This window comes from Carassius gibelio, chromosome B23, assembly GCF_023724105.1.
Source record: "Carassius gibelio isolate Cgi1373 ecotype wild population from Czech Republic chromosome B23, carGib1.2-hapl.c, whole genome shotgun sequence".
NCBI classification, from domain to species: Eukaryota; Metazoa; Chordata; class Actinopteri; order Cypriniformes; family Cyprinidae; genus Carassius; species Carassius gibelio.
In genome coordinates, this window is record NC_068418.1 from 15,881,518 (window position 1) to 15,906,544 (window position 25,027).

At 37.5% G+C, this 25,027-nt stretch overlaps 2 protein-coding genes across 2 annotated transcripts; one reads left to right on the forward strand and one right to left on the reverse strand.

Moving 5' to 3' along the window:
- The first annotated feature begins 663 nt into the window (after nucleotides 1-663).
- On the forward strand, nucleotides 664-14,246 carry LOC128011469 (pleckstrin homology domain-containing family N member 1). Its single transcript, XM_052593925.1, has 16 exons — nucleotides 664-908; nucleotides 2,862-2,952; nucleotides 3,586-3,747; nucleotides 4,736-4,816; nucleotides 5,355-5,445; nucleotides 6,744-6,877; nucleotides 7,298-7,444; nucleotides 9,088-9,168; nucleotides 9,264-9,339; nucleotides 9,504-9,649; nucleotides 9,746-9,892; nucleotides 10,555-10,803; nucleotides 10,972-11,133; nucleotides 11,526-11,747; nucleotides 12,302-12,362; nucleotides 13,289-14,246. The coding sequence occupies exons 1-16, from the start codon at nucleotides 835-837 to the stop codon at nucleotides 13,462-13,464; spliced, it is 2,100 nt and encodes a 699-aa protein (XP_052449885.1). The 5' UTR covers nucleotides 664-834; the 3' UTR covers nucleotides 13,465-14,246.
- Nucleotides 14,247-15,282: 1,036 nt separating this feature from the next.
- On the reverse strand, nucleotides 15,283-21,856 carry perm1 (PPARGC1 and ESRR induced regulator, muscle 1). Its single transcript, XM_052593919.1, has 4 exons — nucleotides 21,766-21,856; nucleotides 17,669-21,216; nucleotides 16,463-16,576; nucleotides 15,283-16,202 (listed from the first exon to the last, which is right to left on the reverse strand). The coding sequence occupies exons 2-4, from the start codon at nucleotides 21,189-21,191 to the stop codon at nucleotides 16,096-16,098; spliced, it is 3,744 nt and encodes a 1,247-aa protein (XP_052449879.1). The 5' UTR covers nucleotides 21,192-21,216; nucleotides 21,766-21,856; the 3' UTR covers nucleotides 15,283-16,095.
- Between the last annotated feature and the right edge of the window lie 3,171 nt (nucleotides 21,857-25,027).

Genomic DNA, 25,027 nt, shown 5'->3' on the forward strand with positions numbered 1-25,027 from the left:
AATTATATTATTATTATTATTATTATTATTATTATTATTATTATTATTATTATACGAAAATATAAAATATAATTAACAAAATAAAATACTGGCAGGAATGGTAATAAAACACACACACACACACACACACACACACAACAACATACCAGAAAACACTCAACACTCAAGAGAACAGTAATACTGACAGCAAGGGTAATACAAAATATCAATAATAAACAAAAAATACTAGAAAATTGTGGACATTAAGTGATTTTCAAGTGTTCTCGAACTTTTTCATTACACAGATCTCCAGACATCTTAAAAATATTAGTTATTTTAGTGAATAATATAATCAGGCTGTAGTATTCAGAGCATGGCTTCGTCCAGACATGTTTGCAGTGTCCACTGTGATAAGTGACACCAGCAGGCTCCATTCAGATTTGAATACTCTTTCATCAGAGTGTACAAACATTCGAATCAGTGCCATTTGCCCACTATAAGGTGTGAAAAACTACACGTTCCCCTTTGCCATTTAGTCTTTATTTAGAGAAGAGATCTCACGCAGAAGGTGTGAACTTCATTGCTCTGGTCCCCCGTCTTCGTCTCCCTCCTCCCCCCCTGCCCACACACACCTCACTTTATCTCCACCCACTGACACACTCCCTCTCTCCTACACTCCTCTCTCGCCTGTCTGCTGCCTCAGTATCAGTCTCGTCTCTCCGGTGAACAGACACACTCACTCACTCCAGGGAGGTTGGATTACAACAGGGATCACTACACGATATTGATCTTGCGGCAGATACACCAGCGCTCTCTCTCTCATCGAGGAGATACACACACTGTCCCAGGAGCAACATGGGGAGTAGTATGTCATGCGTCCCCCAACACAACTTCAGGTTCTCCAGCAAGAGCTTCATACGCAGGAACAGGTAAGAACCAGAGAAACTACCTTAAAAGAATCAAGCTTCAAAAGTATGAAGACGTCATGCAAACAAGAGGGATGTCATGAAATGTATTGAGGATGGATTGGATTGAAATACCGGTAGTTTGGAAAATAAATAACTATATTAGCTCAAACATCTATACAGTAGAATTTTCTAATCATCATTAAAACCAGGGACATTTACTTGTGAAGCAAATTTGTGTACATTTAAAACAATTGTAGAAACTATTGTCTGATAAACTTCACAAATACGCACAAACTGCATATAACGCATTTAATTAAACATGACATTTTAAACCGGAAAAAAAACCTGTAAAAGTATTTATTCTATTTAATATTTTATTTACAAAAACAACAAAGACATTTTATTTTAAAGTGTATAAGATATTCGTTTATAAGATTTGCTTCCAAACATTTTTTTTTTCTCCTCACCCCACTAGCATTTTAAATATATTTATTATTTTATTATTACAAATATTTATTATTATTGTTATTATCATGATTATTTTAATTAACTTAAAATATTATTTACATTTTAGATATTTTTTTATATATATAAAAGAAGGAAAAATTGCTAGTGGGGGAAAAAATTGCTTTTAACCTTTTGCTGCTTAAAACGTTTAGTAATATATGATGACGTTTGAATGGAAAACAAGGCAAAAAATACTCATTGAAAAATGATGAACATGGGTTAGTGATTTGAATTTAGCGGTGCAATGATGCTTTCTGTAAATCTCATTAGCTCAGTGTCAGGATCTCACTTCACACTGACTGATCCATTCATCTGCTGACAGAATTCACTTGTGTAATACAGTTAGATATATTTCTGTTTCCAGTGCAGACTTCAGGGAAGGAACGATTTCTCAGGTTTCGTGGTTTTATGAGAGAAATGGGTTTATTATGCGCAGAAAGTTATCCTATTGTGTTTGCACTGCTAGTGACAGCGATCTGTGTAATTTACTGCTGCCCAATTTGGACAACTCTTTTGACTACCTGTCAGTAAAATAGACTGTGTCTGGTTTGCATGTGCTCTGAATGTAAGTTACTGGGTTCAGTTAGTGTTCAGAGTTCGAGACCATAAAAAAAAGTATTTGTATTTTTAATGTGAACATATCAGATCAGAGTTCAGTGTAGTGGGACCCTGGACCCTTTAAAACACAGGAGGACCCCTATCAGATTTAAAGTAAGTCCACTTAATGGTTGCATTTTTAATGAAAACAAAGGGTGGTCTGCTGGAAATCATTACGTAAAGTTGTCACTGTCAAACTTTCATCACTTTTACAAGCATGTTCTGTGTAACAGACTGTCTACAACCTGCATTCTTCTCCCGGATGAATTCTCCGGATGCCAAACACGTTCATCACTGAGCCTTAGTAAATCACTGATACTCCCCATTATTGTCTGCATGAATGAGCCCAGTGTTGTTATGCTGATTGCATTCAAAGCAGAGACAGGTTGACAAAGAGAGAGAAGAAAAACATGGGAGTCACTGAGGATGTCTCTCTGAGCATGATCTCCTCGCTGACTTTGACTTCCTTAGCCATTTGTTGGGCAGGAAGGACTTGATTATATAGATCTGACGCTAATGGTTATAAATGGGAGTCAAGGGTAACAAAAGACATTTCATGAGTGGGGCATTGTGGTTTGTAACACAAGCTTTATTGTTTTTTTCTCTTTTAGTGGTGCAGACAGAGATGTAAAACTGATATGTTGACTAGTGCAAGCTAAGGAAGAATGGACATGTGTAATAGTGATGCAATCTTTCATGTGGGACACTGAGCACCAGAGTCTTCACAGACAGACTGACCCTGACTCAGCTTGATTAACTGATCATCCTGAGTCAAGATAACCCCTGTGTGGGGTTGATCCATTTTTTTCTTATTTCACAACCCTATATTTGACTAACTAGGGTCTGTTTTATGCACTGTTTTCTGAGCAGCAGCCGTTTGTTCCGGAAAAAGTACCCACAGGAGGGTCAGGAGAAGTCCAACAGCATCATCAACATTCTCTGCACCGTAACACCAAGAAAGGTGAGGAACCTTCCAGCGAATGATTTTCTAACCTTCTCAGTAAAATCATGAAAAGTTCAGAGAATGTTCAAAACATCACGTTTGCATTTTTTGAGAAATGTTTTCCTTGGTTGTGCTAACACTTTGGAAATGTTAGCAGAATGTTACCAGATGATGTTCTATCTAGATTTTTCTTAAATTACAAAAATGTTCTTACATTTTCCAAAGTTGCGAAGCTTCAAAACGTCATTTTCTTGTTGTGTTTTAAAAAAAGGTTTTATTTTGTTATACTAACATTTCAGAAAACATTAGCAGAATATTACCAGAAAACAAGTCTAAGTTCTAAAACGTTTGCTTAATTTATGAAAATATTGCATCCAAAAGTCAAAACTTCAATTTTTTTTTTACATTTAAGAACGTTTTATTTTGTTATACTTACGTTAAACAAAATGTAACAAATGTTTGTAGAATGTTACCTGAAAACAAAATTGGAAGCTTTGAATGTATAAAAACTTTTAAAAAAAGGCTAATCAAATTTAGACAAAGTTTTTAAAACGTTCCCTATTAGCTAGGCTTTGACATTTAAGAAGTACACTTTTGCTAATGAGATGTTATTGAGAAATGGAGCTAACTTTTAACACTGTGTTGACATAGGAAATGTCACCCAAAGATCTTGAGGCGATCGAGAACATCAAATGGGACCCTCCGTTCCCCTACGACCCAGCTAGTGGATGGAAAAAGAGCAGCATCAACGTCAAGAACTATGGCAGAATGATCCACAGCTCCAAAGTCCGCTTCCGTTTCCTGCACTGCCAGGTAAGACACACCAACTCGCATCTAAAACTCGAATCCAATCAAACTCCAAAACAAACACGCAGTCGTCAAGAATAATCATTCAATAAAACTTTCAAAACAGACTTTTAATTGATGATTAAGGTGGTCTAAGCAGCCGTGACAGTCACTTACTCATTCTTTATGAGGTAATGCATAACAAGCAGATGGAAGATACAAGATGTCACATGGTGGTTGTACGAAGCACTGTGGGAATGACGTACGTGCATTTGCTGATTAATTGATGCAACTCAGTTTGGGGAGTTAAGGCCGTGTCAGAACAGGCATAGATGTGAGGTGTTGTGAAATGGCTCAGAGTTTGCCCGGGGCAGAGCACACTGATCAAACCACTGATAAATTACACATTGGCTCTGAAGCGTGGGAATCTCTTTGGTTTGATAACATGTAGTCATACTGGGGAAAAAACAGTGTGAAGGTGAGGGAAGTAAAATAACCCAACACAGGGTGAGGTTAAAGGGGAACATACTGTACAGCTGTGACATTACAGTTGAAAGGAAATGTTACCTAACAGTATTTGTGATAATGGCATATTCTGTAACATGTGGTAAAGACCTAGATCAGATGAAAGGAAATGAGCTGTCTGGGATAAATCAACGTCAGCTGCTTTAAACTAGTCTTTAATGCAAACAAACACTTCTTAGAAAGTATTCGCTGAGACTTGATTTACACAGGAGTATTTAACCATTCATTCATGGGATTGTGAACAAGATGCCACATATTAATGCCCTGTCTATTATTATAATATTATAATAAAGTTGTCTGGGTGAAATGTTGCATCTTGTTTAGAGTTTGCCTTCAACATGACCTTTGAAAATCTTGCTATTCAGACTATGGGAGAGTGAAATCTTTTAATCCGCATTGTTGTTGAATTCAAACCTATAAAGCAGCATTACCCAGAATGATCCCCTGATTGTGTCGATGCTGAGCTGATGGAATGTGTCTGTTCTTTTAGGATGTGCATGACTGCTATCTGGACCTGTTCCAAACCCATCTTCATTTTGTCTCAAACAACACAACTGGACTCACATACCAGGTAAAAGATGCACCTACTCTACTCATTTTGTTACACAATAAACAATGCATTCCACAGGCCGAAATATAAAGGAGCTCCATATGTCCATGCTTGTGTCACTGCCTTAGGCATGAACTGTCGTTTGAGTCATTCAGTAACGGAGACGGAAATTACAGATATTCTATGCTTTATGATGATGCAAAATGTGTCACCTCTCCATGCCAAAAGTGCCACACTAAGTTGTCTTCAATCATAAAATGTGCTCTATCTGTTGTTACCTTTGTTATTATGTCTGTATTCATTAACCTGAGTCACTGGGAGGCGACGGTAAAGAGGATTGTGCAATACTGAATGTGTCAAAGTGACAGGCATCTACAGTACAGTAACAATATTAAGTTTTTTTTTTTTGTGTGTGTATTAAAAACTAAATAAATATATAAATTTTGAATCCCATATTTCCAATGTAGATTTTCTAATGGCTCTCTATATAAAAATGTTTATTTAATTCACTATAGAGTCAGATTAATTAAACTCACTATGGTTTATTTTTGTTATACAGGGAACACTTCCTCTCAAAGAGCTCACAATTTGCAAGGTGCAGAATAGGAACAGCTTTGGTGAACTGCAGGAATTTACATTCCAGATAAACGGTGAGTGTGCTTGATAATCTAGGGTTGAACAAACAGGAAAAGGTAGGCATGAAACAAAAAGATAAAGTGATGGGGAGATTTAATTGCAGAAAATAAAAATTTATGTGTTTTTCTGAGATTTTATTTCTTACATTTTGGAGGTCTTTTTTTTTTAATTCCAACCCCTGTTATTCCCAGTGATATATTTAAGAGTGGAATTTGTGACTAACCAGAAAACAAATGACGGATGAGGCTTGCATTGTAAAGCCACACTATGTAGGCTCAAAACCACTTCCCATGTTCGGACATTCCAGAGGTTCAAAAGCACTAACACAAAGTAAACCCTCCTCCATTTGCCACTAGTCAGAAGAGAGATAAACTGTCCTCAAGACCCCCCTTGTTATACGACAGGTGCGCCTGAACTCGCTCAGCTGTGAAGCTACGAGGGCCCTTTCCCTCCTCACCTCTCCTTCACAGTTAAAATACCCCACATTCCAGAGCACTGGACCTGAACACACAAGTTTGCTTATAAATTTTTTATGAGAATTTACCACATAAGAAATGACTGACTTTATTGCTTTGTCACACTGAGCAATCCACAAAATGCTTAAACTATGCTTAATGTTCTCGGAAGATGAGTCAATGTGGCCGTGATTGAATGAAACATAATTAAAGCTTAACCGTTAAGTGATGTTAAGTCCCACTCTCCAAATAAGAGAATACATCTACTTATTGGCCACAACATTATATCAGTTGGACTCACTACTGTATTTTAGATTGGAAAGATGATGTTTTAGATTAATGCCGGGAGTGAGATTTGGGAATCTATGAGGCACACAGCAGCATTTCCAGTCCTGACTAAATATGTATTCTGGGGGGAAAAAATGTCCTGCACATGAACACGTGTCTCTGAAAAAAAAAAACATCACACCTAACTGGAAATGACTGTACAGGGCAGGTCAGAGTGGCTGATATCTACGCTGATAATGGCTGGAATGTGGGTCTGATAAAAGGTAGATTCCAGGTTTGATGCATACTTTCAGAATAGCTGTTTTCAAGAAGGGACAACTGGTTTACTGCAAATGCATGGCATGTCGAAATGTTAAGAGTTCTTGAAACAGATTATTTGCTCTCAGGGTCAGAAGTGTCAACAGTGACATGAAACAGAGCAACAGTATCTAGATGAATGCATCTATACTTAAAAACAAGAAATTCACTAAAATATTTAGCAACCTGTTGCAGGGTTTAAAGAGATCCAGATGGTCACTGGTCACAGTCATCTGACCTAACCTCTGACCCCTTGTCTTTGGCCTTTGTAGGGGTCAGCTTAAATCCAATCATCGTGTACTGCTCGACAGAAGAGGAGATGAACAACTGGTTTGGGCTTTTGAAAGAACAAATCGAGGCCAATGGTGGCAGTGCTATCTTACCAGAGACTTACACAAGAATTAAGGTACTGAAAAAAAATCTACCTTTAATCAGAATTACCTGTATTAGCTAGCTGCCAGATTGAAGTATAAGACAATGAACGTAATAAAAAAAGGTGTTAATTCAGGTCAGAGTGACTAATATTGGCCATTGTCCTCTGGGATTTCATAAGGGAGTGGTTTCTTTTGTGGTCACCTTAGCTGGATTTTATAAAAGACATGTTTTCTTTCCTGTTCTGACACATGCTATTGCAACAAGTGAGCTCACTGAGCCAAACATCCGCATCCCATATTTGGCAGGGACTAGCTATCGAGAAGCAATGGATTTCTTTGAAATCCCCAATGCCGATGACACTCCCTTATCTTTCCCATATTATAAGACACGTCATACCAGTTTTTACTTTTGAACATGGATTTAAAACCCAATATTGCCTCCAAATGTGCAGTGCTCAGAAGAGACCAAAGTGGAAAAGGAGGAGTTGAGGAACTCCATCAGTAAAGAGCCTATTTATGAGTGGGAGGGCTCGCAGCGAGAGAGTCTAGGGACCATGACTTACGTCACGAAAGTCAGGCTGCAACACGTGCCTTGTCAGGTAAGAGCTCTCCAGGATGTTCTCATCATCTCACCCTTTGTTTTGGTTTGATTATCTACACAACCTAAAAAAAAAATGGGAAAAAATATATATGCATAAATATAATGGCATAAAACAATAGTAAACATTATACAGCAAAATTGAAATGTCATCTATTACTCAAAATATAAGGAAATGCAGTTACAGTGAAGTTCACTTGTGCATTGGTATTACACGACCGAGAATGACATAAACTCTGAAAAGCCTTTGAATTAATTGTTTGGTCTTAGCATGAGGAGGGTCTAAATTCACCCCCATGCTTTCTTAAGAGGTGCAAAGCAAGCTCAGTTTACACTTAGGGTCTGTTTTGGCATGGCCACTTTCACACTACCCTCATTAGTCAGAGTCTGCCTTGTTTCTGCAAGTCTCCTTGAACTGACAGCATACAAACACAAAGCATGACAGTTGATGGGGACTGTAGTGTAACCCAATATCCGGTGTCCTTGTGGCCAAATATCTAAAACTTTCCCGGAGAGTGCGCAACTGATAGTCCTTCTTAAGTGTACTGTGAGAGCAGAGAAGATCTGCTTGTGAAAAAGGGTGTGTAAACCAGTTGCTTGCCTCACACACTTGACTTGACTCACCCAACAGCTGTCTCTGAACACACCCTGAGTTAAAACACACACTCTGGGTCGGAGCAAGACCTCTGGGAAATCTGTGCTTCACACAATGCAAAATGATGGTCAGCTTCTTAGATATTCCGCTCCAATAGCACTTTGTTTCACTACGCTTTTTCCGTATTTGGCGTTCCAGATAAGTTGTGCTCCAGATAATTGGTGCTTTCAAAACAATTCTTCGAAGCCTTTATGAATCTTTTGTTTCGAATCATACTGTTTTAAAAATGTTACAATTCTGATGGTTCAGCTAAAGGGCTATTACTGGTAAACTATAGGGTCTATATGATTTTAATTTGACCTCTGTTAGTTAAATAATACTCTTTCAGTTTAACTGAATTTCCATGAATGTGGATATGATTAAGAAAAGGAAAAGTGTTTTTAATTTGTCTAATTAGCCAAGTAACCAGGCCAGTTTAATGATATTTAATGATTTGTAGATTACATTTAATAGACTGCACTTTCATAACAGCAGTTGTAATTGGTTTGTAAAAGGTTGAGCTCGTTGCATTTACACCGTTTTGACCAGCAGGGAATGCCAGCCTGGATTTTTTCAGCGCTTCAAATGAAAAAAAAAAAACATTTTGATTCAGAGTTTCAAAAAAATGTATTTCTCCCATTGCTATCCGTGAGATACTGAATCATTCACTCAAACTATTTGTTCACACACACTGATTCACTTACGAAGGAAGCAAGTTAATGAGTTAGTCTTTTAATCTAATAGTAGTCTTTATAATAATAGTCTTTAATAATAGTCTTGCAATCGATTTGTTCAAAGATTCTGAATAGTTAGGGGACACAAACTTGCTTACATACCCACACCAGCTCTGCTACTTATTTGGAAATTGTTTGTTGGTGGACCAAAAACAAATAAAGTAACTGCAATAAAGTGACTAAAGCAAGTTACTCAATATTAGCTTCTTGCTTATTTTACTGTACTGTAGGCCTATATGAGTGATAATGAATGTGATTCAATTCCTCTGGCTGCAGGAGCAGTATGACCGTCTGCTGGTGTTGTATCCCAACTATCTCATAATTCTGTCAGAAGAGAGTGATGGCCTCTTTTACAAGGTATCTCAAAATAATTTCATCTGCACAAATGAATACAGCTTTAACATTACATAATCAAGTGAGGAAAATAATCTTGAATGTATTTGCGATTGCAGGGCAAACTTCCTCTCAACATGATCACAGTTACAACTCCCTGCCAGGACATCAAGCCCAACACATTTATGGTTGAGGGTGAGTTAACAAGTCAAACTTCAGCTGCCGGATGTTTTAGTTCTTGGCAAAGATCTGATATGTGCCATAAAGATGAGTGTAAACTCTGACTGGTTTCCTATCATGCTGTGACGTTTCTGCACAGAGGCACATGTGACTCTAACTCTTGTGGGTTTTGTCATTAGGGAAGTTGATAAATCCCATCATCGTCTCCTGTCTGGACAAGAGCGAGTTCAATGACTGGATCCAGTATTTCAAAAGTGCTGACGTCCCCATTCTCAGACCTCCTGCCCCTGTCTATGACATCATTTACACCCCAACACAGAAACAGGTGAGCGATCACTTCCATATTGGACATGGTGTTGAATATCTAAGATACCGCGTCTAAATGCTGTGAGATATTCACTTTCTCCTCCATTACTCTCAGGCTCCAGAGTTTGACAGGTGGAGCAGCAGCAGCCATGGAGCGACCGACCCGCTAAGGCAGTCCCAGGACAAACGCAGATCCCATGAGCTCAAGCTGCCCAGTGCCGACGACAACCCTATTTCTCCTGGTTATGCTGAGCCTCTCTGTGTAAGTGTCTATCTCAACAACCCAAACCCATTAACATCAAGCTGTGAACATATTTGCCCATCCGGAATGGGTTTGATTTCATATTTAGAATGAAATTGGGTTAGCCAGTGGTTATCTACAGATTTAAAATATGGGGCATTATTCATAAGAATGACATTCATGTTTATTTTGGAGGAGCAGCACATGTGGTTGTGAACAAGATCAGCAGTGTTCCAGATGGGCTGTTAATAATTAACATGTGTGCAATCAGTTTCCATCGTGTTACCACCTACAAGACTCTTGTGGATTATCACTTAACACTATTTACCAAGTATCCTACAAAAGTATACATCAAACTTTCTTTATTCTTGTTATTCAAACTCTTAAAAACTCTTTAAAATAACTTTAATAGAAGACTTAATAGAAGCAGGGGTTGATGTTCAACCACAATATGATACGGTGCTACAACATTTTAACTCTTCTTAGTCAACATGAGCTGTGATACACAGCACATTTTATGTTTTTAAAGCAATTTTTTTTTGACTCAAACAGAAAAAAAATGTACGACTAGAACTTTTCAATCAACTGAAATTGATTGTATAGTAGAAAGTTATTAAACTGAGTACATTTGAATGTGAATACAGTCCAGTTAATCTGTTTCTGTGTTGTGTGTGTTGGTACAGTTCATTTCCAGCAGGCCGAACTCTTCAGACACACAGTACTCAGCTCACCTGGGCAGCAGGAGCAGCAGCTTCTCCTCTCGCGTCCGACCGACCCCTGACCACCGTCCGGTTTCACTCCACTACTCCTCCCCTCCACAGACATCCTATCTCGCTTCAGAGGGGCTCATGTCACCGGTTTACAACACGCCGTACACTTCGGTGCACTGCAATGGCCCCATTCAACGCATCGAGAAGGCCCCGCTAGTCAAGGTTAGCAGAGCATGACTGTAATCTGATGACCTACTTAGAACCGTTTTTTTCACTTTGAAGACAGGTGACATTTGCATTATTTGCATCTGTTTTGCATTTTGGCTCTTGGGGGAAATGGAATGCATAACAACTAGTGTAACTTATATTTTTCCATCTGTCTCTATTCAGTCAAACAGCTGGAGCACACCGCAGACAAATGTCAAACACCAGCTCTTAGTTCCACACCGCCACTCCGAATTGATCGGCCACCGCAAACCTCTCTCGCCCCTTTATGACGACCCCAGCACCCCCAGTATGTATCCTCTGGAGGAGAACACTGCACATGCATCGGTAAGTGGGTCAGGATATCAGATCCGCTCTCTCACTTGACACCGTGGTGACCAAACACCCTGAAAGCAGGGGCACTGATTTGACGAGCTAAAGCCATGGAAAGTCCCCATAGCCTACATGACTTATTTAACCATCAGATGCATAATGAAAAAGGCTGCTGACCGAATGAGACAAAAGTGTGATTCCTTCTAACTTTTTCACATTTGAGACAATATTTCTACACTGAATGCAGGTTTACACTTGTTGGGTTTTCAAACCTGGATTAAATAACTGGTTTAGGTCTAAATCCTTTAATCGGCTGAGTACGTCAGGTTTGGTTCACAATGCTATCTCTTAAATCACCCTTCTGAGTGAGTGCAAATCTCATGAAGTGTATATTTTCTGCTACACAGCACTCTTCCCGGGGCTCCATGGAGCAGTCGTATGCCCCTCTCCTTCCTCCCTCCTTCCGGCTCTGCACTCCTCCTCTGGGACGGAAAATCAGACACGGCCAGGCCTTGGAGCCCGAGCTGGACAGCAGTCAGAGGTCTGAAGAGCTACGTGCCCAGGCCGTTTCCAAACTGAAGTTACTGCCCACCCCAAAACGACAGCCAGAACACAAACTCATCTCTCAGGTAATGGGATGGAAGTAGATTTCAAGACTTTTATTCTTTTAAATGTGGCTTTTTTGATGATATCAGGATAGTTGCATCACCCAGACATTTTTTTACTTTATCCCCCCTGTACATTTTAATTGTATTTTTCAATGTACACTACTGTAAGATTTCTTAATGTTTTTGTTTATGCCCACCAAGGCTGCGTTTATTTTATCGAATATATTATAAAAAGAGGAAAATTGTGAAATAATACAATTACAATTTAAAGTAACAGTTTGCTATTTTAAAATATTTCAAATATACATTCATTCCTGTGATTCAAAACTGAATTTTCTTCTTGAATGATTCTTCAGAAATCATTCTAAAATGCCAATTTAGTTCTCAAGAAACATTTCTTGTTGTAAACCACTGTGCTGCTTAAATATTTCTGTGAATATTTCCGGATTCTCTGATGAATAGAAGATAATTAATTGAAATAAGTTTGTTTTTGTAACAATAGAAATATTGTTCTACATGTAGGTAGCTTCAAAACAGTTTATGAAAATGATCTCCTGTTCTTCTGTCTTTTACAGAGAGGTTTCTCAGGTCACACTATCATGGAGGCGCAGCAGATATCTTACAGTTACTCACCAGGTGAGAATTTTTGACATCCAGCACCACAATGGCACGATGCTATGCATGTTTCACGGATGTAGATAGAGAAATAGATACACAAGGTACACACAGCGAGTTGCACGACCAGTTTTGTGGACACAGGTTTTGTTTAGCGTGTGAAATGTTTACCTAGATCATCAGTATAGACTGGTTCAACTGATTGAAAAAAAAAAAGTTTAAATGAATAGCTTAATTGTCTAATAAGGCCACATGTATACACTCTCACTTGTCAGGTTTAAACACAACACCATAAGCAGGAAATAATGCATGGTGACACGTGCATAGAGCAGATTCTCACGGCACAGCGAATAGGATGGTTTTAGAATGACCTTCTCTAGCGCGCGCGCACACACACACAGGGTTTGATGGGGTGTGGTTGCCCAGGCAGGACATGACAGTGGAAACAAGAGTGCAGATGAAGGGGCATGTGTGTGTATGTTTGTGTGTGTAAGGCGGCTCAGGCCCAGGGTATTTTAAATGACAGCACTGCAGGTGGCACATGAAGGAAAGACCAGCGAATGGACAGAATTACCGCCGAGGGTGATTTAAAGCTCACAAGTGCAAGACAAGACAAAATATCCTGCAAGACATTTAGAACCCTTCTATGGAAAAGAACACAACTAACGATATGTCAGATCTTAAATTAGGGCATGAAGTATTTAGATGGCTCAGTTACGAACTTCTTAAACTTGGCATGTGGATTTGGATTTCAGATAATACATTTTTACATACTAAATCCGGGTTTCGAAGGTTCATTCCATAAGAACAGGGTACCTTTCAATCCTTGAAAACGGGGAAGTTTACAGCTGGGATTTCCAGGCATGATAATTAAAAACAATCATGGATTTAAACTAAATATTTTAAGTATTGGAAGACATTAATTTTTTGTCTATTGCTTTTCACAGATGACTCTTACCTTCAGCCAGTGGATCCAGATGACCAGGAAATGGACTATGATAACATATGGGAGTGTGACCCGGATAATATGATGATTCAGTCGATGCCTGGACCTTTACCACACCGGACACTGGCTTATGTTGGAGCTCAAGGCACTGTGACAACACAGCAGAGATGGTCATAAAAGAGAACAATGGGCTTATGCCCGCCTGGACTTGCACACATAGCAGACTAATCAAAGCCACACATGCACACTGGGCATGTTTTCACCGAGGGCCGACATGCCCGAGTATCTGGATATTCACAGTTTGTTTATTCAATGGCTCTATGACATCTTTTGCATGTAATACCCTTTAATTTTGTGGAGATGGCTTCAGACTGCTGAATTAGGTACAAACAAGTGTATTACAATGATTGATGCATATGTGTATATATGAATATAGGAAAAGTAGCATTTGGGAGTTTTTGCATTTAGTTTAGTTTGTGAGTCCAACAAACTATTGGATATGCATATTTTTTTAAATACATACCAAGTGTAAATATGTAATTTTATTTTCTATTTAAGTTTTAAATGTACGTTTGTATTATTGTTGATTATTATTATTATTTTTATTTTATTTATACTTATACTTTCCTTATGGCCTTCTACTTTTTGTTCAAGAAATCTATTTGTTCTGTGGAAAAGACGTCTGTACTGTTCTCACATTTTTTTTTTTTTTGTGACAAATAAACAGTGATAAAACACTTTATGAATGTGTTGGTAATTTTTACATTTTTGAGTGTAAAATGTATACTTTTAAATGATAACATATTTAGATGTAAGGTTAGCATGTGCAGGAGGATTTATTATCGAAAATAAATAAAGACATTTGCTATTTTAGTTGTTATAGCACAAAATATTAAAAGAGGGGTAAGATGTTACCTATTGCAGTAAGAAGCCTCCTAAATAAACATTTACAGAATGTATGAATGGCTTTTGATATGATTCTTATTCTAATATTTAAATATATATATTTTTAAATGTCATTAATATAAAATACCAAATCTACTATTCTATATAAAATGTTGTTTTGACAATTTAGTTATTGAAAGATAAAATTATTCTAAAACTTATATACAGGCCAATGGAAATGTACATGTTTATTTGTCAATATTTTATTTAAAGATATGCTAATTGGAACACTATGAATGCAAATGTAATGATTTCACTCAGTTTTGACCTATTTGTTTTAAAGAAAGTGAAGATGTCTGAAATGTACATCTATGGAAATATCACATAACCCCATTAATTGCAATAAGTATTCAGTAAAAAAAAAAAAAAAAACAAAAAAAAAAAAAAACACCAGTAATAACATGCCATTTGAGCCTTCTGTACCAATTCTCGGGGGTCCATCTTTCCCAAAAACTTTTTACTTCAAAATGAAAAATATAACTTTTACCCCACAAATAATAGCACGGACGTGTCCACAGATCTCTCTTTTTCTTTTTTTAAACTCGATATTCAACATTACACAACGTCAAAACTGTTTCAATTGACTAAATATAACGGATGTTGCTTTCAAATGAAATGACAAGATTAAAAACATTGTGTATTCATTATTGTTGAGATTATATTTTCTGCCAGCTATGGTCAAGAGAAAAAGTAGGTTTAGGTGTGTGGTTCATCTTACCCCGCTCAACCCTACAATTAATCCAGTAAAGCTGGAGGGTGACAAATGCTGTAAAACGTTAAGAAATTAAACCTTCAACAGTGTGCTAGAAATTATTTATTTGAATAATGATCGTCAGCGCGCGGTCTTTATTGAGACCTTCACCTCAGTCTTCTGTTGCCATCTGCTGGTAACAATTAGAAGTATACGTATTTAATGTCTCAATAAAGCAATAAGTAAATACAACTATTAGCACAAATCTCAGTTTCTATTTCCATTAAAAAAATAGTTAATCCAAATTGTAACAAATTTTTAATTTTACAATCTGTAAAAAAAAAAAAAAAAAAAAAAACGTACCTTATTAGACAGGCTCATAGTACGATTAGCTGCATAGTGCCCTCTAGTGGCCAAAATAATCATTATTATTAACATACAGGTGTACTGATAAACAAAACACACTTTAAACTCATTTAAATGCTTTCAAATAAACATAAGATTTATTTATCCTACATGATATTGAAAACTGGGAGCACCATATGCTTAAAATTTAAACGAATCAGACGAAGTGACATCATCACATGGGCTTATGATTGAATATTTAGATGGTCTATAAATACACAAAAATAATTTGGCCCAGCAAAAATTCCAGTATCCCCATAATATCACAATAAACTGTATATTTGTGCCTAGACATTAGCTCTTCCATTAAAATCTCTTCACAGGTACCCTTATTTAGACACACATGTCCATCTTCCATCACAACACCTTCATAAGCATCTCATTATCAAATATTAATCAACATACTGCTGCTTTCCTCACAACGCACAACAGCATTCACTGCAAACAGTGAATCCACAATATCTCAGAATCAGAAAAAGAGCTTTGGTCATTTCATAAACAAACTACATTGCAAACTATGCAAGTTATTGAAATGCCACTGGCCTGAAGTCACAGTTGTTTCTGATATTTTGCAACTTCTATTGTATATCAACTGAGTTCACCAGCAATAAACACACATCAGAGTGTCAATCATAATAATATGTACTGAGAATGGTGGAAAAAGTCATGCATGCACATGTCTGACATTCACAATCACCCTTTTGGATTACATGGAAAAAGGAAGATGTGACTGAAATCAGATCTGAGGGCTGTGCTGTGCTACAGAGTTATGCTGGCTCTATCTGACGCAAAGGAGTTTTTCCAGAGACCTCCTCCCTCTTGTGTCTGCGCAGATATCGTATGGCAGAGAGTGCACTGACGTTCGCGAGGAGAGCTGAATAAAAAAAATCAAACAATACAGATATACGTCATTAAGGATTACTATCAATTGATTTACAAAACCAAACTTTCATATAAATCCAAATTTTGCTAAATTTGATGCGACTGAGAGCTTTTTACCAGGGAAAAGGCTTAGTCTGCACATTTCTTCTTTGAAAAGCATAACATTTGAAATAAATGCTGTCAAAACGTAACCAAATGACTAAATTAAGGACTCACTTTATTAACCCTAACCAGGAAAATAAAAACACATACCAGCTTTCCAGGTGTCTGCTCCTGAACCAGTTGATTTTAGCACCCAGGAGGCAAAAGCAATACAAACCAAGCACATGTCTGCCTGTTTAAGAGGCAAGAATGTAGCATCCAACCCTAGAAAAGATGCACCAAAATCAGAACAACAGTACAGTATCTTTTAATGGTCAAAAAAATAAAAAATAAAAAAACACCCCTAAATACCTGTAAACATGAACATATTCAAATCCTAATTGGGTTCCTAAAATCAATAAAAATGTAATACAAATGAAAGATATATACTATTATTTCAACATTTAAAAAAACATAGCAAAAACATTAATATTATGAAATATTATTACCATTTTAAACAGCCATTTTGTATTTTAATATATTTTAAAATGGAATTTATTCATGTGATGGCAAAGCTGAATTTTCAGCGGCCATTATTCCAGTCTACAGTGTCAAATGATCCTTCAGAAATAATTCTAATGTGCTGATTTGATGCTAGAAACATTTGTAATTATTATCAGTGCCGAAAACAGCTGTGCTGCTTAATATTTTTGTGGAAACAGTGATATATTTTTTTCTTTGAATTCTATGATGAACAGAAAGTGCCAAAGAACAGAATTTAATTGAAGCATTTGTAAGTCTTACTCTTACTCTTTAGTGACACTTTTGCTCAATTTATTGTTTCCTTGCTAAGTATTTATTCTTATATATCAATAAGTGCTAACAAAAACATTTGTTCAATTCTAACATTTTTTTATAAAATCATATATCAGTAGGCAGTTAGTGATTTAACAGTGAATTGATAATCTATGGCTGAATCCCAAATGATAATAAGTGACTGATGAAGTGATGATGGTAAGTGTCCTGATGTTCCTGGAGTTTCCTCTATTTTTACTTGGACTTTAAATTGAAACATGTTCTTCAATTCTGGGACATGGCCGATTTGAGAACTTGCCCAGCAGGACTAATTTGCACGTACTACCATTCCATCAGCCCGGGCATGGCTCTACATGTGACTAGATACTCTTAGTCAACAGCTATTGACAGAAAAGAGGGGAAAGCTGATTAAAATGAAAACTATTTAGGGAAACCAATGTATTTTCTTATTTTAGACTTAAGTCTAAAGGGAACAAAAAAATAACCCTTCAAGAAAGTGTTTGTTTGCAATTTGCAGTTTCAGTGTCTATGTGCAAAATACTGCATGGTAGAGGTTCTTACTTGGATCAGCAACAACTGTCTGCATCTCCACACACTTCTTCTGTTGTTCAGCCAGCTGCTGGAAGATACGGTTCTCCAGCTTGAGGAGCAAGGAATCTGGAAAGGGGCTTCCATCAGGGCTCATAGCATTGATAGGTTGAATGATTCCTTTGGGAAATGTCTTCACAGGAACAAGTTCCCCAGAACATGCCTTCCCTTTGGGGACTGTAAAACCTGTGCGTCGAACTTTTCTAAGTGACAGAGGGTTCGTCCAGAGGAAGTCGCTCTCATCTTCAGACAAGAAGTGCTCGTACATGTCAATAGGATCATGGTTGGGAGACTTGTAGTCATACCGTGTCACTACCTTGATTGCTGCATTGTCATTCTCATCATCTTCATCAGAATTCCCAGGAGAATCAGGGAAGAAATAGTCATATGCCTCTGGGAACTGAAGGTTTCTGTTAGCCGAGCGGGAGCAGGAAAATATGGGAACCATTTTATCACCACCTGACTCTTCCACAATTGGAAAAACAAAACTTCCAGAATCAAACTCTGAGAAAAAATGGTCATAGGTCTCAGGCAATGAGGTGCCGGTGCCATCAAGGTATGAGGCGGCTATGTTATCTGCACGAGACGCACATCGTTCAGGCTCATCCTCACCAAAGAAATACTGGATTATTTCAGAAAATGCTATACCGCTGCTTTCTATTTCTTCTTCATCATCAGAAAAGATCTTTGAGCCTGAAGTGTTCACATGGTAAAAAGGATCCATCAAATCGTCTTCTACCTCTGAATGGAGTGAATGCATCGAGGCATTTCTCAGGATTTGTCTGACTGGTTGAGTATCTAGAGCTTGCAGATTCTGCACAGACATGTTCTTACACATTCTTCTGAAGCACTGCTGTGAATTTGCTGGGTAGAGATGGTCAGGAAGAGCCGTTTCAGAACTTATGTGCACCATTTCATCACCCACAATATCTGGATCTGGACCGTTCTCCCACATCGGACCACAAGAGCTAGGAAACTCACTCGTCTCGTCTTCTTGCTTAGAAGGAAATGGGTTTTGAAGCTGTGCAAGGTCTTCATCCAGGTCAGATATGTAAGACATGTCTCCACTTAAGCGCTCTGGCTTAGAGTCATCAGGTTGAGTAAAGTATCCCGAGTCTGCAGCATCTGTAATGTCTGCTATGTTACCATCCTCGGGCTGGGTCAAAACGCTGGGGTGCTGGGCATTACTGATCAACCGCAGGCGCAGTATGTCATTGATGGTTAGCTTCTCCATTTCATTCCAAAAGGAGGAGATAGCAAACACAGGACTTGGAAGTTGATTTGAAGCATCAAGAGAAACACTCTCGAGATCTTTGGTTCCACTTTTCAACTCCCCGGAGGAAGTGTCCTTAATTTCAGCAGCCATAATTTGAGGCAACTCTGAAACATCTTGAGTAGGATCTTCAGTGAGCGTTCCTTCTGTAGGACCACAAGATATGATGGACTTTTCACAAAAAAGCTGTTCACTACTATTCCTGGCTGATACAGCAACTTCACTATCACTAATGTCTCTCTTATCTTCTGATTCATCTAAATTACTTGGCTTTATGGACGAGGCATTCACAATTATTACCTCACTAGTTTTATTTCCACTTTTGATAAGACCTTCACCTGCTCCATGATTAATATTATCAGACACATGATAATTTGTCTCACTTACAGGCATGTACGTGTTTATTTCAATGGTTTCAAAAGTCAAATGGCTTTGAGATTCTGAAATGTTCTCATGAATACATGCTTGCCATTCTTGAGAAGCCTTCTGTGAACAAGTAAAGGTTTCTGGAACGTTTCCATCTGAAGAAGATTCTGCTCTATCAATGTTGTCAGAAGACAAGCTTCGTTCTTCGGTAGCTGAAATCGCTGCTATATTACTACTGTTTGGAATTGTTTGTTCAATTTTTAATGGAGAATAGTCATCCTCATTTCCTAAACAGGATAAATCTTTGTCCTCTGTCAATTTAAAAGATGCAGTAGAGGAAGAAGACTCTGTTAAATCAAGAGCATTGGAAACGCTAGGAGATAATGAGGATTTCCTCTGACATCCTTCATCAGAATTATCACTTAGAGGTGCTGATAAGGTCTCTTTAATACCATTCCTGCTCTCTTTTAAGTGCACGGCAGGATCAAATTGAAGGGATTCGGTTATATTTAATCCACTTTCTTTTGCATTCAGAACTTTATCTATCTGGGGTAATAATGACAGCTCACAAATCTTTGCTTTTAATTGTCCATTGTTTATAAGGGATGTATCATGCATGCTTCTGGAAATAGTATTTAAGCTTATGCGTCCAACTTCCGGCTTCGGAAGTGTGGTGCCTATATTACTGGTAAAAGATACTGGCAAGCTGTTTGAAAACTTAAAATCAGCTGAGGCCTCCAAGTCAAATGTGTTTCTTAGCTGTAAATGATCAGTATTATTATGTGCATTTGAAGGTGTTTTAATTCTTTGAAATGATAGTTGCTCTGTCTTCCAGACATTTGCAGGAAGGTTGCATATCTCTTCCCGCTGAATAAATCTCTCTTCCTCTGATTCACTTTGCTGGTAGTGGATCGGAGCCTCATGTCCTTGTTCTACTGGTTCAACACTCAGTCTCTTTTTCTTCCTCCGCTTTCTTCTGGAAGGTGACACTGGGATCTGACCGATTGGTGAATCCTTCGAGTCAGAGCTACTTATAGCATCCAGATGAGCAATGTTTTGTCTTGCTAGATATGGGTCAATCACATCTTTCCTATTAAGCACTACCATCTTCTCTTTGTCAGGTGGCTTTGTTTCAGTTGTGAGCTCTAGATCTTTGCTCAGACCGCTACATCTTCCCTGTTTCTCTTGCTTCATTTGTACTGTAATTAGGGGTGTTGTCAATAGCTTCCTTCCAATGATTAGCTCTGTGTCAGACTTTGATGCACCTTCTTGTGCAATAGCGGGTGTGATCTCTAATGACTTTTCTGAGACTATATCGCCCCAGGTATGAGCCACACCATGTTTAGTTATTTCTCCTCTAAGATAAGCCTCATTTCGGCCAGATGGGCCTGTGTCTGCCGACAGAATATCCTGCTTATCAATCAAACCCTCCAGATGACCTGTCTTCTCACTTCCACGAATGATAACGTGGCTTTGTTCCAAGGGCTGTTGATTTTCTGTGACACTTTTTAACTGCTCAAAGAATAGATTGACAGTCTGAAGGTGCAAGTCCTCCTCACTGCCAGAGAGAACCTGCTCTGGACTACGTATTCCGTACTTGCTGAGGTAATTATAGACAGGTGACGCCTCACAGTCTGGCGGGCCATCAATCTGAAGGTCTGGATCAGGGTCTATGGATGCTGTACCTACGGCCGGGGTCCTGTTTAGAAGGAAGCAGCCCATCTCATCAATGTCACTCATACCCGAGTCCTCTCGGCTGGCGAGCACTGGAGAGAGCAGGTCACAGTTCTCACACTCCTGAAAAAAACAGTCCCAGTCTTGGTCGGAGATGTGCACACTGTATTCAAAGTCGTCCATCGTGAATGGATGATCAATTCTGAATCTACAAATGAAAAAAGAATTAATCAATGAATGACATGAATAAATAGTGTGGCAAAAAAATAAATAAATACATTTCACAAAAAAGAGAAAATGCTAAAATGTAGATGTTTTTACCTGCTTTATAAGAATGGCACAAGCAGTGTCATTTGGTACTTATTTTTAAACTTATTCTGAAAAACAGATGTTTCAACCACAAATCGTGAAACAACATACTTGAATCAATTTTTTCAGAAGCAAAGTGCTCTAAAGCTCAATAACATTGAATAAACTAAAATTGCAGTTATTTCAAGCTTTATTTTTTTTGCATTACAATTTACTACTAAAGTTATCTTTTTTTAATGAGTCCATCTTTTTTACTATCAAAGTAAATCATGCATACAATCAAACATAACTCTTTGAAAAAAAAAAAATAATACAAATGTTCATCTCTCTGGTAAAACTGCATGGGAAACAAGTATGCAGAATCCACTGCTTTTGTTCACATTTATTTTTGTTGGGTGTGAACAATAATATAAATCTAATATTAAATTCACAGAAATCTGTACAGTACCTGTTCAATGGTGTGAAAGTGCAAAAGTTCCAGAGCAGTTAGCCTGTCACACTACTTCAGTAGCCTGAGGCATAGTAAATGCCCTTTGAAGTGTGTCCTTCTGAGTAAGAGTGGTACACCACAGGCCCTATGATTTGCTATAAATAGAACGGTGTTACACATCACGTAATACACGCAGCACTTTCTGTCTCACTCTCTGACACCTTCCACCAGCCCACCAAACAAATATGTACAAAGTGAACACCATAGACTCTTAGTTGGCAAGGCTGTTACAAAATCTGCTAGATTTAGTATTTATTATTATAGTTTGCAGCACTGCAGAAGTCACAGCAGTCTTCCAGAAGAATGACTGGCCACGAAAAACCATGCTTCAGTTGCATGTAAATGACATATTATTGACAAAAAGTTAATGAGAGATGTGGCAGCTTTAGAATGAATGTCTTATTAGTGTTTACATTGTAAAATATTATACGATTTTTTTTAAATGTATGTTCACATGCTGGAAAAAGTAAAGATTTTATTACTTTTATTCAGCAACTTTGCACCCAGGGTGAAAGATCATGTGACAGACCGGATGATTGGATTAATGGTTGCTAATAATTTGCTTTGTCATTTCTGCAAAAATTACATTTTAAAATATACTGCAAAAGAAAACAATTATTTTAAATTGTGATTTTTTTTTTCTCAAAATATAATTTGTCTTTTTACATTATCTTTTTTTTTTCATTTTATAGTACATCACCGATCTCAGCTTTGAACCCCTTACAGCTAAAAAGAAAAGAAAAGAGAAGTAAAACACATTGAAATCACAGTCATCAAAAGAAGGACATTTGCAAAAAACTAAATACAACAAAAAACAATTATTGTGGGTGATAAATGCATGTATACAAATACCATATAGATGTAATAGTTGTGTAAGTCCTTGAAAGACTTGCTTTTCATTTTCCAATTACATTGCAAGTTCTAACAAAACATTCCATTGTGCAATATAAAAATAAAAATAAAAAGAAAAAAAACCTTAAGACATACAAAACACATACATTATATAGACTGAACAAAGCTTTTACAGTATATACTGTTGGTATATTGTAGCCTTTCATTTCAGCTTCCAATGACATTCCATTTTGCACATATCTTTCAGCGCAAGTTTAGCTAGGAAGGCAAAGGATTGTATTGCCTGCCATCAAAAAGATTCCATCAGCTGACACAGTGGAGGACTCTATAACTAAAAGTCATATGATTGTGTCTGTTGCCAGATTTCTGCTGTGATATCATGTGAATATATGTAGGGTCTTCTTTCCAGCAGCTTAGAAACAAGTCATGGCGAATGCCACTCAAGGTATTAATGTCACAGTAAGAACACATTCATATTTTGGTCATCTGACACAGCCGTGATGGTCTGAAACGTCTCTTCACCACAGTGCTTAAAACACATGCTGCATATTATACAAGGACATCTAAAGACAAAAATGCTAGCAAACCAGATCATGAATTATAATTTTAAAAGCTATATTGTAGCTTTCCTGGACTGTAACTCAAACAGTAGTGCTTGGCAGTCGTCAAGGTCGTGGGTTCGATTCCCAAAGAAAACAAGAAATGACTATGTAAATGTCAACTTTGAATACAATGTCATTTGCTTTGGACAGTATCTGGCAAATGCATAAATGCAATTTTGCAACAAATTCATAAAGAACTAACATATTTTATAATGATTTCAAACTCAGCAAATAACACGTGTATGATTTGTACAAAGTTGCTCATGTTGGCTCTTGTCCAGCAAAAGGCTGAATGGCAAATGGGGTCCGAGGGCATGTTTAGAGACATCAAGATTACACAGTAAATGTAGACAGTAGGATTACCTAATCTGGCCATTTTGCAAAATGTCATTAAATCATTATGATATTAAGATAACAGATCTCTCTTTATCCCATCATCATCAGAGATCTCGCGCCTTCTGTTCTTCCTTCCTTCACAAGTGTCTGAACTCCATAGAGAATCAGAGGACAAACTGTAGCAGGTTTATCTTACATATTAGAAAAATGTTAAATGTGAGAACCGAAGACTATATATCATATAACATGTCAGTAGCACTTTGAGTCCCTTTTCTTTCACAGTAGGAATGTTCTTCAAGTCTTTCTGAAGTGAGAAGTTTGCTTGACATTCAGACCAACAAAACCCACTTTGCATTCACTCTTTTAATTATTCATGACCTTTATACATTTTATTCTGGCTTCTGTGGGAAAACATTCCCCCCACCAATTAACCAACCACAGGACGGGCACGTTGCCCAGAGAGGTCCTACACTATCAATTCATCAGAGCTTTACTGAGACAGAGGGGTAAAGGCCTTGTCTAGTGAGTTTACTGCACCTGGGGCGTTGGGCTGTCTGAACGCAGGTGGGATTTTGTTTTCATCAACAGGATTAAGCCCAATAAATCCGTTTCTGGGATTAAGATTGGGATCTGTTTGGACTACTTAGCAGTTGCTAATACTGTGGTGTTTCTTCTCTAATTGTACTGCTGTTTCAGCTGTGACTATTCATTGCCTGACTTTTTAATTCCTTGTAAATAGAAACGCCCAGGTCAAGTGACAGTTTTTCAACAAAGCATGGCATGGCATCTCCTTTTTAGTTTTGCATGTAACAAAAGAAACTTTAAGTAATTCTTTGAGAAAAAGATCATTAAATTCATGCTTGTCTTCTCTGAAATCTTACGTTTTAAAGAATGGTGCCATTATTGGTACAAATGCTAACATGTCTTGAGTTTAAATGAAATATTTGGGCATCATGGTCTGTATGCCCAATAGTTTATTGAAGAAGTATATAACATCATCTGAGGTTTGTACACAGGACTCCTTCTTGTTATAGCAATTTCATTTTTTATTCGAGTTGTTTAATAGTGTCTTTGCATTGTGAAAAATTACTATTTAAGACACTAAATAGTATAAAAAATCATACTATCAATGTTTATAGCAGGCTATCCTGGTCCATCTCTGCATATAAGATAAACATGCCATTCTTAACCTTTTTTACTCTCCTTTGTTCGAGACAATATTCAATTCAAAGTATATGAAGAAAGTTTTTCTTTGCATTTTAATTGACATGGTTAATATAAATACATTTAAATAATTTTAATCATTTAGCCTAAATTTATATAATTTGTTGAGACAACCACTGGTCTAAAAACGTGTTGCCACATGGAATATGGAGTTCACTTCACAATGCCTTACTCTCTGAATAAATGAAAGAATGTCTGGATATCAA